The 17,243-nt window shown below is 41.8% G+C and overlaps 1 protein-coding gene across 21 annotated transcripts in view; it reads right to left on the minus strand.

The window, feature by feature from the left end:
• Positions 1-17,243, minus strand: part of FNBP1 (formin binding protein 1) — a 93,173-nt gene that overhangs the window by 40,340 nt on the left and 35,590 nt on the right. For all 21 annotated transcript variants that reach the window (XM_036394247.1, XM_036394262.2, XM_036394261.2 and 18 more), the window contains exons 4-6: positions 16,194-16,341; positions 4,011-4,073; positions 3,091-3,195 (exon numbers count right to left, since the gene is read on the minus strand). In XM_036394247.1, coding sequence (XP_036250140.1) covers positions 3,091-3,195; positions 4,011-4,073; positions 16,194-16,341 — 316 coding nt within the window. The remainder of the gene's footprint in view (positions 1-3,090; positions 3,196-4,010; positions 4,074-16,193; positions 16,342-17,243) is intronic.

The raw sequence follows: 17,243 nt of genomic DNA on the forward strand, positions 1-17,243 counted from the left end.
GCCCTGCTCCTCTCTCCCTCTATTCCTGCACTCTGTGATCATGGCAGAGACTGAGCACAGCTTCTGCTCCATGTTTCTACTGCCAAAAAAGGAGCTGAGAGGAAACAAAGCCAAACACTCGTCTCTCCAAGATCAGCTACCAGGCTGCTGCCTGGCAAGGTGATGGAGCCCATGCTGGCCACAGAAAGGGCAGAGAAGGGATGTGCCCTCCACATTCCTGGTCCTACAGAAGGAATGTGGACCTTGGTACATGATGCCCAGGCTCCACATCCAGCCCTGCCTTTAGGCCCTTTGCCAAGCAGTCCTGGAGAAATAAGGAGGAAAGTGACTCTTATTCTGCTTCTCTGCCACTTTTCTGGTTACTTAAGGTTTCCAATTTATAATACTTTGGGCAAGGGATAAGTGCTGGTAGATGGCAGCTCTGGCACAGAATTTCCTGCTGCAGTTGTCAAAGGCTACAAAGACTTGAAAGATGAAGAGACATGAGCATTTCAATACCTCACACAGCTTAGCATTAGGAAATTGCAGCTGTATTCTCTTCTGACTGTGTCATTGTGATCACTGTAGAATTTTAATTTCATTAATGCCATCCGCTCTATCGTGTGTGATGCAAAAAATAGCTCCAGTGTCTGCTCACATTGGCAGGTACAAGCTGAGGCAGCCAAGGTCTCAATCTCAAGCCAAAGAAATGAGGGCAACCAGGCCCAGTACCTGAGGAGCACCTTGTTCTGCCAAAGAGAAGAGCTGTGACACAGCCAGACTGCCCATTCTCCTGGCCAGGTGGATTTCTGGGAGCTTTTGGGGGCAGAAGTGCAGCAGGAGAAAGAGAAATCAGAAGTGCTGCAGTAGGAGGAGGTTGAAGTCATCCTACTGCTTCATTTGGAGCTGAGCAGCTCCTGCATCCCCTGGAGAGAGTCAGGGAGAGCAGCAGGGCTGTGGAACAATATCCCATTCTGCACTGGGAGTTATGCAAGAGCCTCCCAGTCACACGGGCAGAGGGGAGCAAAGAAAGGGCATTATTCACAGCCTGACATGGATGAACCCAGTTTAACACATGCACTTGGAAAACACTGTTCTCTCTGTTCAGTAATATTATTTCACATTCCACTCATTTTGATAACCTTTTCCTTCTCCCATCTACTCTGTTGACTGCCTGGAAAGTGGAGTAATGCCTTCTCCTGAGAGCTGCCAACATGCATAACTAACAGATTTTTCTTTCAAGATACCACTGAGCCTCATTTTGCAATAAATAATTTACAAATTCACACAATAAAAAGCTAGAGGAATTTAAAAGGGAAACCTCTCTGCTTCACTTGACAGGGAAAGAGCACCAGGGTAGGAAATTGCTTCCCAGAATTTACCCAACGCTCTTAAAATGATATATCACCAATATGCCACCTTTTAATCTGACCAGAAAAGGACAGCCTTGGAAAGGGATGTAGAAGTAAGGAGTTTCAGTCCCCTATTTCAACAGTAAGTCATGTCTTTGTATCCCTTTGACATGACCTCAGCTTTGGAAAAAAATCTAGGGCAAGCCCTAATTTTATCTATGAAAGAAGTATTCTAAAATCACTTTATACAGATAAAGCAGAGATGATCCCTCTCTGTTAGAAAAACCCACATGTGGTGCTACATCTTTAACAATCTGTACATGCATTCATCTGTCAAGTGCCCTGGCAAATCCAGAAGGCAACAAAGGATCAAATCTACATGGTGAATTTGCAACTAAGAACCAAGCAAATTACAAGACCACAGAGGTATTTTGTCTTTTGATATGCAATAGCACTTGGGGGAAATTTCCTGAGCTTGTTTATGATTTACTGTCCTCATTTCCAAGAGCATCCTTGATGCTCTGTGCCACACAGTGTCCTGATGCTCAGCACACCAGAAACATAAGATCCCACAGATGTAAAAGGAAATTTATATTTCATATCTTCACAGGACTGAAGTAACTTAGAATAGAATGAAACAGACCTCTTGAGAAGCAAAACCTACATTTTACAAGGAGACCTCAGACTAGAAAGAGTTCTTACCTATAATTCACTTTCCTTTCCTGTCCCTGCAACAAAACATTTGGCATATTTTAGCCTTCAGCTTTTCCTTTTTCCTTTCTCTTTTGGCTGCCTTTTCTTTTTATTTTTTTCCTTCAAAAAATAAACATTTTCAAATGTTCTGGCTATTTTGTGTCTGTCTGACTCAAACTCAAGGAGGACAAAACTGTCCTTACACATTGTAATGTGGTGTTTCTGATCTACATTAGTGCATCTTCTGAGCAAATGTGTAACTCCAAAAACAGAAGCTATTTAAAACATTTTCTTCCTCTTCATTGCTTCCTTAAGTTAGAGGTATTGGACTTGGACCAGTAAAATTTAAACTTTAAGCATCCTTTCACACATCCAATTTTGAATCAAACTAAAGAGAGAAAGTATTTCCAGACAGATGTGCCGAAACAGGACTGGATGTTTAAAATTAAGCATTAGTTCAAAAGCTTCACTGAGTGGAGATCATAGTAAAAAAGCCACAAATTATTCTGCAACCAGCCAGCAACTGAGAAAAGAAAATAAAAGAGCCTTGTGCCATCTGTGACAAGCATGGATTCCAGGATCCTGCATCACATGGAAAGCTGTCCTGCTCTTTCATACAACTATGAAAAACAATTCTGGTAATACTTCATTGCATCCAATGACATTGGGAAATCTTTGAAGTGCTGCTGCAAGGGGAAGAAGTCTGGTTCTACCTGGATCAGAGAGGGAATGAAAATGTGTGGAAACTGCAAGCAGCCCTCAGGGAGCCCTCACAAGCCTGGCTGACACAGAACCTGGGGTGTTGTCAAAACTGAGCTTGCATAAACTCCTTTAGAGCCATATCAGCTCTGTTAAACTGAGATACCACCCACTAAAAAAACCTGACTGTATCTGTTTAGAGTTTTTATATAAATAAAGGTGTCTGCAGAGATCTCCCAGGTTTTAATTAACCAGCAGACTGACTCAAGTAAGGCATTAAGCCTCAGAGGGTTTATCCTAGCAGGAGGATTGAAGAAATAAACCTATCACATCCATGTTTACAAACAGTCTCCACCCTCCAACTCACCTTTTCAACATCTGCTTTTGTCACATTGATGTCAGCATCCATTTTCTCAAAATACTGCTGTGCTCGGTCAGCTTCTTTGCAATCACGTTCAAACCGCCTTTTACTCTGACAAGAAAATCCAGAAACCTTCATTATGGGAAGAAAAAGATCCCAAATTCTGCCTAAAATTCATGCCTGCCACTAAAGCAATCTGTTGTAACAACTGAAGGATTTTAGGGCTCTCTTGTTTACGCTGGAATACATTTCCATATTTATGAACTTCAAAAAAGGGAGTTACCAGAGGCACATTTTTGGTTCCATTATCCAGGCTGCTCATATTTCAGTATTTTTCCCTTTTAGCATCACTTCCACTCTTGTAGATGGAATAATTCTCTTCCAACACTTAACTCCTTCATTTTTGTAAATGAATGAGGGAGTTACTAAGATTTATAAATTTGCCAGTAGGACTTTTGGTCATTGATAACCCCTTTTCTATCCTCTCCTGTACTTACAGCGTCACTTTTCATTCATCACATGAAAGACAATTCCAATGTATATTTACTTTTGGGAAGCAGCACCTGGCCCAAGAGTCGTTCCTGTTCAATTTATTCACACATTATGAAGCTGTTCAACTAGCAGTGGAATATCTGAGCAGGACCCTTAGGGACTCTGCAGTTTCAGCAATGCTTAGCACACTTTTCAAGTCATATCAAATGAAATGCTGCTCGTGATAGACAAAGAGCCCACAGAAGCCAAATGTTCTGTTAAAACAGATTTTTTCAGGACTGTGAGTGTATTTAAGACAGCAGAGTTTTAAAAATCCCATTTCTACAACTTTTACCCATATACCTTTTGTTTTCCAAATAAAACATTTGGAACCATCTCTTTGAAAACAATATATAAATGACTTAAATGTCACCTCTGAGGAATTTGCCACTTACTGCTTCAAGTTGTTTCCAGCAAGTTTCAATGTGTTGTTGTGCCTTTCTGCCATCATGGAAGTGCTGTTTAGAAAAAGAAAAGAGAAAGAAAACATTTTGAACAACAAAAGAACAAACAGTCAAGTATGCTCAAGAAAAAGCCCAAGCAGAAATGATTCTGACAGCTGTGTTCTGCAAGGCTGGTGAATTGAGCAGGTGTGTGATGACTATCTAATGTCTCAGCAGGCTGCAGATGGATATTTGCATCAATTATAGTGGTTAGTTCGACTAAAGCTAATTAATCCCTTTAGCAATTCTACCTTGTATTGTTCGCTGTATCTCATAATTATTGGTTTCCCATATCATGGGATCTGAAGCACTTTTATCTGATGAGTATTTCTTTGGTGACAGACTGAACACTGGCTCTAAATTAAAATTTCTCTCTACATGAATTTACCAAGATGCACTTGATTGGCACATTCTAACAACTGATGTTTGTCCTGATTTTCATTCAGACTCAACAAAAAACCCCTTTTCTTCCTAGTTACTAGCTGTGTGTCAAAGCCAGCTGCTCCTGCCTCTCAAGAGGTTTTTGGTGCCATGGGTCCCTCCAGAATCCCTCCTCTCCCACACACTGGGGGTGAGTGAGTGCTCAGAGAGTGAGTGTAACACAAGTTTTAAATTGAGATGTCAGCTAAACAAGGAACTCCTCTCCTGATGTGCTTTTTGGAACAAGAACCTTAATTGCAGTTGGTTTAAGTAACAGTTCTTAGCCCTTACACAATGTTCTTTATCAAAGAATCTAATCTGTATTAGAGTTTATCCCTCTGTAGAAGCACAGAATGGTTTGGGTGGGAAGGGGCCTCAAAGAACACTTTGTTCCAACCCCCTGCCAGGGCAGGGACACCTTGCACTGTCCCAGGGTGCTCCAAGCCCTGTCCAACCTGGCCTGGGGCACTTCCAGGGATGGGGCAGCCACAGCTGCTCTGGGCAGGCTGTTCCTCCATATGCCTGGCTTTCCCTCAAGATCAGCAATTCATTCCAGATCATTGTAGAAATCAGTGACCCAGCTCTGGACAGGAATGTGAATGCAGACCCCAGACCCAGCTGACTGCTACAACAGGTTATTCCCCTCCACACACCACCCTGTAAAATAAATAATGAAGCAAACTGAAACAGGAAGAGAGAGGTCTTTCTTTTGTATTATTTACTGGTAATTAGTTTTACTCAAATACAGGAATGGTGTCACAAAGTAAACTTGGAAAATAAAGGCCAGATATTGCCAGATAATCCCACTAGAATTCATGTGCTCTCACGCCCAAGTGCAATCAGATTTTCCATAAATCTTAAGGAATGTGATACCTATGGTTTGTTGGGTTAAAAAAAGCTCACACTCCAGATCATTAACCTGCTACAAAATGCCACAGTTAGAAAAATCTGCCTGCAAGCACTTTACAGCTGGCAGCTCCTTGGTTCCCTGCATCTTCCACTACAGCAACTGGTATTTTCCTGGGTCAGGGGAATGAGGGACATTTCAGAGCTGCCATTCTGGCTCCATCAGACATGACAGCAAAAAGCCCCAAAACTGCAATTCTCTATCATGCTATGTCCAACAGGCTCATTTAGTTTTAAATATCACAGTAATGTTCAACATGTCTGCAAGAACAGAACAGCACCAGGGCTGCCCTGGGGGCTATCTGTAGTCCCAAACACTGCTTGCTAAGGAGGGATGCTCACCTAGAACTGAGCACAGGGACGTTCTACAGCTCTGTGTGTCTGGATGGTGCTTATCTCCACAGGAAAATTCTTAAAGCAGGCAAGAGAGGCCCAGTGGCAGAAATGTTTTCCATCCTGGCACAGGCCATGATCAGCTCTGGCTCTGCTCCTGCCCTCTGAGGAGGGAGCACGTGTGGCCACTGGGCCATGGAGGGGGAGCAGTGACAGCCTGGCACTGCTGGGACAGCAGAGACCTTCTCCAAACACTGCCTCACCACACTGTGACATTAAAAACCCTGACATCACTGTGAAACTGCTGGGTGGCAGGGAAAGGCTCCAAGTTGATTTCAGTTCCCTTTGTAGATCCCCAAGTCCTTTCAACGCCGTGTGTGACAGATGCTGCCTCTTCCCTGCCAGGGGCTCCTCGTTTCAGCTTTTGTCATTAGAGTTTAGGAAAACAGTCCCAAGGAACAACTGTAATTTAACACTACATTTTTCAACATTTTGCTAATGAGCATGAAATTCGTGGAAGCCTTAACAGTGAAGCTGGAAGTAAAATGACTCTGATGGATTCATGTTGCCTTCCCTGCTTCCACCAGCCCCCATTTCAGTGCTCCCCACTTTGCTGGGGTAGGAAGGGACCTGATTTGGGAGCAGCTGGACTGTGTGAAACCCAATACTGTCAATGACCCATAAACCTCAGGAAAACAACATGCCAGGTTTGTTTAACAGGAAACAATTGCAGAGAGGAGCTGAAGGATGAACTTGGAAACAAAAGCCCATCAGATAACAGGATGTGTATTTTTAAACCTTTGTAGTTGAATAATGTCATTTGAACAAGCCATCCCTGTTACTTCCAAATTTGTCATCTCTGTAAAACAAGCTGCACAAGCTTCTGAAAGTACATACAAGAAGCAGTGAGACTGCATCCAGTTCAGATTTTGCTGCACTTTGATACTTTTTTTTTTTAATTCTTCTGCACAAATGGAATGCTGAGATGTAAAATGGGCATTGTTGAAGATTATTAAATAGTGAAATATTAAATAGTGATAAATGCAGGTGCATCACATCTTGAAGAGTTCAGGGAAATACTGCCTTTTTTTTAGTTCAACCAATTTCTAAATATACTTATAACCCCTAATTCTTGCTGTGTTGTCCCATATATATCCTTGTTGTGAGCTAAGGCACTTCTGGTTTTGCAAATCTTTGCCCTCAAATGGTAATTTCTGCCTTCCAAAAATTCATTTCTATATACAGCACCTAAGTGGGACCTTCCAACTATCTATATTTCTTCACTGGCCCAATTTTATGGGTTAGAAAAGTCAAGGGACTATGGTCAAGTGATCTGCCTAAAGTCATACAGGAAGCCTCCAGTTTCCTCAAACCATGCACTATCTTCAACTTCTGCAAACTCATTTCCTTTACAATCCTCTTAAACAGCAAATGTCCTTTACCTTCACCTCCTCCCCTCCAAAACCCCAGCAAAAATAACTCCAAGCTCAACTATTCCTTGATAAGGTTTCAAGATACAAGTTCTAATTTAAATAAATTTCTTTGAACAAATTAAATAATTGGTATGGCAAACTACCACTCTTAGTCACAGGCATTTCAGCAGCACACAGATGAATTTAGAGTAATTCATACAATATTGCTTTTTCCCCCACTCAAACTGAATGTCCAAACTAATGGCCCCAATCAGACTGTTTAAAAAAAATCAGAATATGAGCGAGATATTCAATTAATAAATCACACCTCAAGTGTGTCAGTGAGACATTAGCAGCAGTGTTGGTGGCTCACATGCCATGATTTCCTCCAGACTTTTCACCCATTTCCACAGAATTCTAAAAACACATTAGAAGCACAGTAAAGTGAAAAGTTTGGGGTTATTAGTGTTCATTAAGTCAACCTCCCCTAAATCACCTTGAAGTCTGTATTTTGCAGTCTTTGGCTGGCAAACACTGTGCCAACTTTAAGATTTCCCTGAGCAATATTTTATTGAACTATTAAACCAACTAAATGGCTTAAAACACAGCAGCATTGCTAAGCTCAAACCATACATGTCCACAACTGTCCTTTTTCCCTGTGCCAAAGCCCATTGTGTCCCAGGGTGCTCTGAACAATCCACAATGGCCATGTTTTCACTGGACAACTCCATCCATTCCAGCTCATAGGATTAACACAATAATCCAGGTTTTAGGTGATCTCAGGAGAGTTCACAGATGAGTTTGGAAAAGATCTCCAAGTTTGAGCTCAACTCATGACCAACCATCATCATTTCAACCAGACCCAAGTGCCATATGCAGTCTCTCCTTGAACACTTCCAAGGATGGTGACTCCACCACCTTCCTGGACAGCCCAATCCAACCCCTTCCATGAAGAAATTCTTCCTGGAATTGCAAAATTCAGTTATTAAGACTTGAGATACTTTTATCAGAGTATTAAGTCGCTCATGTGAGGTCTGTGGTTTAACTCAACTTTTTAAAAGCTTTTGTTGTATTCAACAACCTCGCAGCTCGAGGAATGAGCTTTTCCCTTTGCAAATGCAGCCATGGGGATTGGTGTGCTCTCCTCATTAGGATGCTGCCTGTGTCTGGAACAGCTGGGGAGCAACCCTGGCTGCTGTGCAATCAAAGACAAACCTCTCATTGACTTTTGTTGGGCTCAGATTTCAGCCGTGTTGATCAGAACCCCGGGAGCAGCGAGCGAGGGTCCCACAATGCAGAGCCTGTTCCTGCCAGCACTGCCACAATTAGGAGCAGCAGGATATTTTTGCAAAACTTCCTTGGTATGCACGAGGGTTTACACAGCCCCAGAGCTCACCCAGCAGACAACAACAGCTTGTTAGAAGATGCATCTTATCCTTTTTTTTTCCCCCCCCGACCTTTTGAGAGAAGCAGGAGAAAAGATGTTGCTAAAAGCATCTAATGAAGGACAACACATTCCAGTGCTTTTGCTGAAGAGTTCCTGGGCAATTTTAAATTAAATAATTGCCTGAAACATGTAAATTCCCAGCATGACAACAGGGCTCCTTAGGCTCTGTCTAAACTGATCCTGTGAAACATTTTTCAAAAGGCTGTAATAACACAGCCTTGTTTTTCTTAAACAAACAGGAGTTGATTACATGGTTAAACTAAAGACTTGTAGATCTATAGAGTGTTTGTATTAGAAATAATTATAAAAACATCTTAATTTATATGCTTAGCATATGGTTCATTTGACAACATCCTTTTCAAGAATTCTCAAAAATATATCTAAGGCAAGGGTGCTTTATTCTCTTTTCTATTTACATGTGAGATAATAAAGCAGACTGACAAAATAGTTACCCTTGGCTTCTGTAACAAGTACTCCCAGCTCACACTGATAATAAATAAAAATACAGTACTCCATCCTCCAATTCAAACTCTTATCTCCATTTTTGTTACAAGTGATTTCTAAAATAATGGCTAGTGATTAAAGCACACCAGAGACGGAAATAAGAGAACACTATTTTTTCCTCAATTTTTTCAGCAACATTTGCAAAAATCTTTGTCAAATGTTCTTCTTTTTCTGGCTGCAAAGACAGGAAACAGTTTCCTCCAAAGAAATTTTTGTTTCCAAAAACAGCAACATGTTCTTGAGGTCTTATGTCTCTTAGTTGTAGTAAGAGGAGCATAAGACAGTCCTGTGAATGTTGACATGAAATTCATGACTATTTTAACACATATTTATCAGCTACTTGATATTGGGGCATAACCTGTTCTCCTTTGCAATATCCATAGGAACATTATTCTTAACATGTACTCATCAACTTGGTCGAGCCTGGGACAAGTTATACAAATATCTGTACTTAATCTGATGGAAGTATCTGCTCCTGGAGTGGTGCATTCCAAAGAAATTCCATTTAATAAGCACTATGGACCAAAGCTTCCCAGGCTTCAAATTCCAGATCAGCTGCACATGACAACCTGAAGTAGCTGCCGCTGCTGTACCTGAGCTGTAACAGCAGAATGATGGATGGGGTTTGGAGCAGCCTGGGCCAGTGGAAGGTGTCCCTGCCCTGGGCAGGGAGTTGGAATGGGATCATCTTTAAGGTCCCTTCCAAACCAAACCATTCTGGGACTCCCTGGTGATTGGCACAAACCTAAGAGACACTGTGGCAGTAATATTCATGGTAACTTGTCATTTTCATGCTACATATGACAGATAAAGTCCTTATACTGGAAATTGGAACCCAGAACTTCTTCTCAGGCACAGAGGCAATCCTGCAGCTTCCAGTACAGCTCCATGGCAGCAGAGCTAAGGATGATCCTCAGGAGCACTCTGCTGCTCTGGCCAGCTCCTGGAGAGGTCCTGCTGAACCACCTGCCCTCAGGGCAGCAAGGCCAGCAGGCCCAGGAACCAGTGAGCACACAGGTGTGACAGGCTGTTTGGAGATCATGTGCCCTCCTCCAACCCAGCCCTAGGGTTGGTGCAGTTCTTATCCTTAAAAGCTCACCAGTGCCCAAGTGGTCCACAAAAGTAAACCTAGGGCTTTTCAAATGGAGATTCATCATTACTACTAAAACTATGGTGTGAAAAGTTGTTTGTGCTTTTATATCCTTCAATGAAATTAGAGGAACATGCTGCTCTAGCTTCCACCTCTTCTCATTCCCAGCATTGTCACCAAGCTCTCCTTCCAGTGATCCACAGTTAAAATATGTCATTTCAAATGGTCTGTGACATTGCTGTGGAAGATTTGCACTACAAAAACTAGAAAATGTACAAGCTAATGCCTCAATATGCAAGGAAATACTCTTAGTGTTTCCATAGACCCCATGCACACATTCACCTACACAGAAGTACCAAGACTTGTAACAGAAATATAAAATATTAAATGTCAGCAAAAAAGCCAGCTGAATGTGCCCACATGTACCACAGGCTTGGATGAACACCACTCTCCACAATTAACATATGCACTACTCATCTGGCTTTATTGTTGCTCTTTCTTTTCAGGCCAATCTCTGTGGCTGTACAGGCAGAACACAAAGGGAAAATGCATCCATGGCCAATGCTCAACCCCCTCAGCCTCAGGCACCTCTCAGTCATGCACTGAGCAGGAAATGTTACTGCTCATAGGAGGCATCTCTCATCTTGTCCCTCCTAAAGGCTCTTGCTGTGCAGAGCAGTATTCAGACTAATTCACAGAAAATGGAACTACATTTGTTAGTAAACAGATTTTGTTTTCCCAATCTGATTCCTTCATGTGGTAAACAGAAGCCAATTTATTTATTTGGGCTATCATTTCATAGTTCAGTGTACCCATTCAAAACTGGGAAGAGCAGGATATGAACTTCAGTGGTCTCACCTTTGAATCCTGCTAAATCCAAAGGTCACATTATACCTTTCAGCTGGTGGGATATTAGCATTAGTTTCCCACACAAAAGTGTTTTGGAAACTTCCATAATAAGCACTTGCTTTTCCCCCCTCACTGAACAGCCCTTCACAGCACAATTCCAGGATAACACACCAATATTTAACACAGCTTCATTGTATTTACTATCCATAATTTGGTGAAAACCAACAAACGCTCCATAAAAACACAATTTATTATGAACTTTCCTAAATAATTTCTGCATTCTTAAATTTTTTAATAATTACCACTTAACACTCTACTGATACAATTTAACTTAACAAAATACAGCTGAAATACCTCACAAGAAAGAGGATGAATATTTAGAGTTGGACTGCTGTGCAGTGTATTTATCAAGCACAACAAATTCCCACAAATACCTTTATATTTAGATTAAAATTAAGACCTTCATTCACAGGGCAATGAGCTGGAAGTGAGTTGGTTGCAAAACAAGAGTTGGGGAAAGCTTGGTTTGAATTGCATCAATGTGAAGTTTGGCAAATCACTTCCTTTCACTGTCACTCTTTTCCTTTCCCCACCCCTCACTTGGCCATTGGTTTGTGACTTCTGGAGGGCAGCAAAGTCTCTTTGTGCCCCTGCAGCACAGTGCACAGCTGTGCTCCAAACACACACAGACCTTGAGGCACATCCCAAATGCAACATGGAAAAATCCATTGTGCCCCTGACAGGGCTGTGTGCTGCCACCCTGCCTCATGCCTGCTCCATGCTGGAGAAATCCTCTGGAAAACCACAGGACTCTTTGCAGAACAGGGCACTATTCAGAATGAGTGAACGTGACAGAATTCCTCCAATTATTTACTTTTCATCAACACCTGAGAACCTACAAGAAACAGAAAGTCCTCTGAGAGGCACCCCCTGGATGAATGCACACAAGGAGGGTCCACCAGAAAGAACCAGACCTGTTTTGCCCCCATGGTACCCATAAGGATTCATTCATTCCCTGTTCCCCTTCTATCCCCACACAAAATGGAATGTATTGACATCAGGTAAATTCTCTCCCAACCACAGAATCCCAGTGCTGCACCAGTTCAGTCTGCAGCAAAGCCCTTGGCTTCTACCTGACTTTCATGCTTGATTGTACAGAGCCAGATCAGCCCCAAGGGGAGGTGGAGGTAGAGGTGAGAGCAGCAGCAGTAATCAGAGGGATAGTTCATGACTCCCAAACACATTTTTAGCAAAGCCGCCATGAGCAGTGGCTACACAGAGCAGCTGCTGCCAGAGGAGTCTGTAAGTCAGACCTAGTTTGTGACCAGAGATCTAAATCAGAATGGCTCCAGGAAATAATTCTTGAATTTCTATCCAAATCACAGAATTGGATGGGTTCCTCAGCCATAGTTGGATGTATAAATCAATCATGTGCTGTGAAGTGTTAAGGGAAAAAAATAAGCAAAAACCAAAAATTCTCAATGGTTGGCTCAGTACATTTCTATTGTATTGCACTAAATCTTACCTATTTCCAACCTAGAAGTGCATTACATGTCAGTGCTTGTGAAGTAAAGTCCAAACACTCATCTTGACATGACAGGATCACCACCTTCTCTTTTGTCAAAGATGGACAAGATTAAGAGCCAATTTTGTAATACTGCAGGTCACAATCACAAGGTTGGATGAGACCTTCAACATCATCAAGGTCAAACTTGACACATTTGAGAGCCACCCCAAAGTAAGGCTTTGGTGACATTGGGGTGACATGAAGCATGACTGCAGAAGCAAGTTCTTTCCCTGAACCACCCAGAGGTGATTCCCACCTCATTTGTGTGACTTGATGACATCTTCCAAGAGCAATTCAGTCATGGACATCTGACCTCAACAACCTCAAGGGGAATATGGATGGGACATGCACTTCACACAACACAGAACTGAAATTTGAGCTTGTAGCCAGCTAACAAGGACCCTGAGGATGAGAATTTCTCCTGAGAGAGCATGGGCACAGTAAGATCAAGAGAGTACAAGAAGAAGTTCAAGTGAGGAACTGCACTATAGTTTCACTTCACTGGGCAGCTGGGAAGAACGGAAACAACACAAGGAGTTCTCCCTCTCACTGTGTGAAAAGCAGGCAGGGTGTGTACATGACTTACTGACTGTGAGGGCAAAACAACTCATTTGACAACATTGGGAGCAATCTTATGGAAGAGGAATGTGTAAAATGATAAAGTCATTGATGTACCTTTGCTCCTAAAAATATTTAAGTTTCACACAAGGAGCCTTTGCCTGATTTTTTGCAACTACTTTCTAAAGGTCAAAAGCCATCATGCAACAAAGCACAGGATCTGAAAAAATGTAAAGCTAACCCAGAACTCTCCCAAGTTCTAAATCAGATGAGGGGAAAAAGGAGGTATCTCTCTTTTGAACAACAGCACCAAAGCACTGACCTTGCACATCATCCCACTTGTCCAACGTGCACAATTGTCCTGTCTTGGTTTTGATCAGTTGCTTCTTTCCTTATTTTCACCACTAGCAACCATCTTTTATAGAAAAAACATGACATAGGCAGCCTTCAAGCACACCTTTCAGAGAGCCAAACAAACCCAATATATGTCCAATTTGCATGCCAGATGAATTTTACCCAGCATAAAGCCAATGTAAGGCACAATACAGTATCAGTTCTGCATCACTTGCAGGCCAAGGAAAAGCCAAGAAATGATTTATTACTGCGTGACCCCAATCATCTGCTGGTGTAATTCCACTGGAATCAATAGAGCTAAATGAGCATAAAAACAGAGCAGAGCAGGCAGGCACCAGCCCCCACGTGTTCAAAGATGACCAGTCACACTCAGTGCTCACAACTCCAGCAAACACTCCTGTGCATCAAAGGGGTTTCCTTTGGAAACAGAAGCTGTATTTAGAAATAGTTGAAAAAGTTCTTCCCTGTGAGGGTGCTGAGGCCCCAGAGAAGCTGGGGCTGCCCCATCTCTGGAAGTGTTCAATGCCAGGCTGGCCAGGCCTGGCACAGGCTGGTCCAGTTATCCCTGCCCATGGCAGGAGGAGAATGGGATGAGCTCTAAGGACCCTTCCAACCCCATTCTGATTTGTCTGACCACTTTCTGCTGGACTTGAGTTCATCTTTCACACATTTATAGTTATGACACCTCTGTGTGTATCATTTCCATCTTCCAGGTGGGAAAGTACAACCAAAAGAGCAGAAGTGCTTATCTACCACAGCCATGCTGAAATCACTGGAAATTTTACCCTTTTACAGGTATTTGGACACCTGAATGACTTAATTCAAGACTCAGTGGAGAAGAATGTGGGTCTCCCAACTCCTACACATGGACCCAACCCCAGGAGTGGCTCATCCAAATGATTCTTTGGACCTGGAGCACAGCAGCTGATGGCAGAACAAACAGTGAGCATGAGAACTCTGCCAACAAAATTTCTGGAAATACCAAGTCATTCATTAATTGATATCATAAAAGGTTTTGCCTATGCTGCAGCTCTCTGTAATATTTACACAACATCCACCCTTCCCTCCTGCAGATCTCAGCAGGATCAATGCTGTTACAGGATGAAGTGAGAGGCTGTGCATGAAAAATGCCTGAGGGTGGGAACAGTTTCCTTTTCAACACCGTTTTCTCATGAATGAGAAATCTACAGGAACCAGACAAGGATTCCTAATTCCTTTAAAATTGATTTATGTTGCAAGAACAAAACAACTGTGACTGACAACTGTTCTCTGTTAAAGGCCAGTAATTATCAGCAACAGCAGGTAAATACAACTCACTTGCTTTTTGCTGTTCCCCTGTTCTTATCACTAGGCCAATATTACACTCATTTTCCTGTCATTCACCCCTTACTTACATGAGCCATACTTACTAGAAAAGTTTACAAACAAAACAAAAAGGCAATAGTTACTACTCAAGTTCTTTACAAGAAATATTGCAAGCCCTCTTCCATGGTACTTAAAACATCTAGATATTCCAATCAACTTATATACCCATGTAATTGAAAAAACAGGCAAAAAACAAGAGCTGACAGAAAAATGCCACACTAGAATGCTACTTTTTTTTTTCTTTTTTTTCTCCTTTTTGCACAGATCCACGCTGGATACAAGGTCACAGAGGGGCTGAGAAAACATTCCCATCACAGTTGTATGTAAAACATCTTTCCATGCTGAAGATTACACACCATTCTGCAGATTAAAGGTATGTCAATATATTCTTTTCCTCTGCTGACAGAATTATCATTCTAATGCTATACTTAGAAAAAGGTGGTGATTTCCAGGGCTCTGCTCCCACACAGCACCTCAACACATGCTTAGTGTTTAGTGGGACTATTTATAAATGCATAAGTTCTGCAGGAGTATTTTTGCACTTTCCAAAATAGACCAACAGCTTGGAAATGAAATATAATGCTCTGATGCTCCCTTTGCACTTTGCTTAGTCATTTTATACCTGTTCTGTGAGTATTTGTAGTGCTTAGAATCCTTCTTCTGTGCTCACACATGCAGGAGATAAAAGGGTTCAAGGCAAGGAAGGAAATCACATCTCAACTATCCATTTTACAGAGCTGGTGATGTGCAAATTAATCAGCTTTGATCATTCCTGCAGCAGGCACACAGGTCCCTAACGTACCAGCTGCAATAGAGCACTAACATAAAGCTATTAATTCTACCAGTCTTGAAGGACAACAGGTTGAAAAACCACATTCCACACCTTCAAACAAGATAAATCACCTATTTCTTATCAAAATAATTTTTAAAGAGTCCCCTTGGCCAGATCTGGCTGAGAAGCACAAAAAATGTGAATCAAAATCCAAATAATTCCCTCAATCAGCCTCAGCACTGCAGTTCCTCTATTTCAGGCTTTACACGGTGCTGCTGGACTCTTCCCCAAGCAAGCTTTTGGCTAGCAGAGCCTTAAGCACAGATGGGTCTCTGACCTTATTTAGGAGGGATTCTCCTGCAGGCATTCCTGTCTGATTTTATAACATTTGATTCAAATGGTTCAGCGACTTGGCCAGGGCACATAACCCACTTCATTAGCACAGCTCATGTTTATTAACTACAAATAAATCTCACTTAACACTGAACTCCACTACCACTAATTAGCTGTCTTAAATAGCAATTCCTTGTGAATAATAAATAAAGAAGGATGAGTTACCGATTTCCTCTCCTGTTTCAGCTCCTGCACGTAGCGCGTTAACTCCGCAGTGATCAGAGAGGTCATGTTCTCTGAGATCACCTCATGCTGGCCAGCATAGTCATTCATCTCATTTAAAGTGGCTAGGAAGGCTCTAGTTGATGTGTACCTGCAAAGGACAGAAATGCATTTTTAGTCTCTTTATTTCCTGACAGACACCCTGCAAAGGGAGATGGGATCCTCCTTAAGCACTTAGCATTGCAATGAATTAGCACAGATTCACTGGAAGGAATTTCTCCAAAGGAAGCCTGTCCCGCACACTGACAGTTGTCTGATAAGTCTATCTCAATTTAGACAGTTTGACACTGGCTCTTAAAATATCACCACTTGAGAGTGCCAGGTTCTTTATCAGCACAGCTCTGGGGCTTCAGTTTTCTAATCTCTACTCACCAACCATTTCTAGTTGTATTCTCTCAATTCCTACAATTCAGTGCACAGAGTCATCAGTATATCCTACCTGGAAAAATCCTGTCTAAGCAAGCAAAATTTTGGCCAGCATAGCCTAGAAAAGAAAGTTTTTCATAGTGTAAATTTGATTTAAATCAGATATAGTTCATAAAGTTTTCAAATAAATAGAGTTTACTAACCAGCTGTTCATTGTCAACCCATATTTTTTTGGTACCTTCCATCACAAGGTTTATTTTTTCATATCAAATAATCTCCCATAGAGCATTCCATGTATTATTGAAAGGAAGAAACATCTGTGCACACAAATTTTGAAGCAGCAGATTATGTCACTGGTATATTCAGCCCAGTGCCAAAAGAGCTGCATTTAAATACCCCAGCTGGCTGTGCTGGGCAGCTGGAAGCCAGCAGCAAGACACTACTACATACCAGAAAAACTATTGTTGTTATTATTATTATTATTATTATTCTAATTCTAAAATAGTAGTGGCCTGCACTGGTAACATCATCTAAAGGTGAAAAATCAAAGCAAAGATGGAGATATTTAGAGGAAATAGAATGGAGTGGTAGAAGTAGGGATGAAAAAAGTATCAGATGAAAATAAAA

Source organism: Molothrus ater, chromosome 20, assembly GCF_012460135.2.
Source record: "Molothrus ater isolate BHLD 08-10-18 breed brown headed cowbird chromosome 20, BPBGC_Mater_1.1, whole genome shotgun sequence".
Classification (NCBI taxonomy): Eukaryota; Metazoa; Chordata; class Aves; order Passeriformes; family Icteridae; genus Molothrus; species Molothrus ater.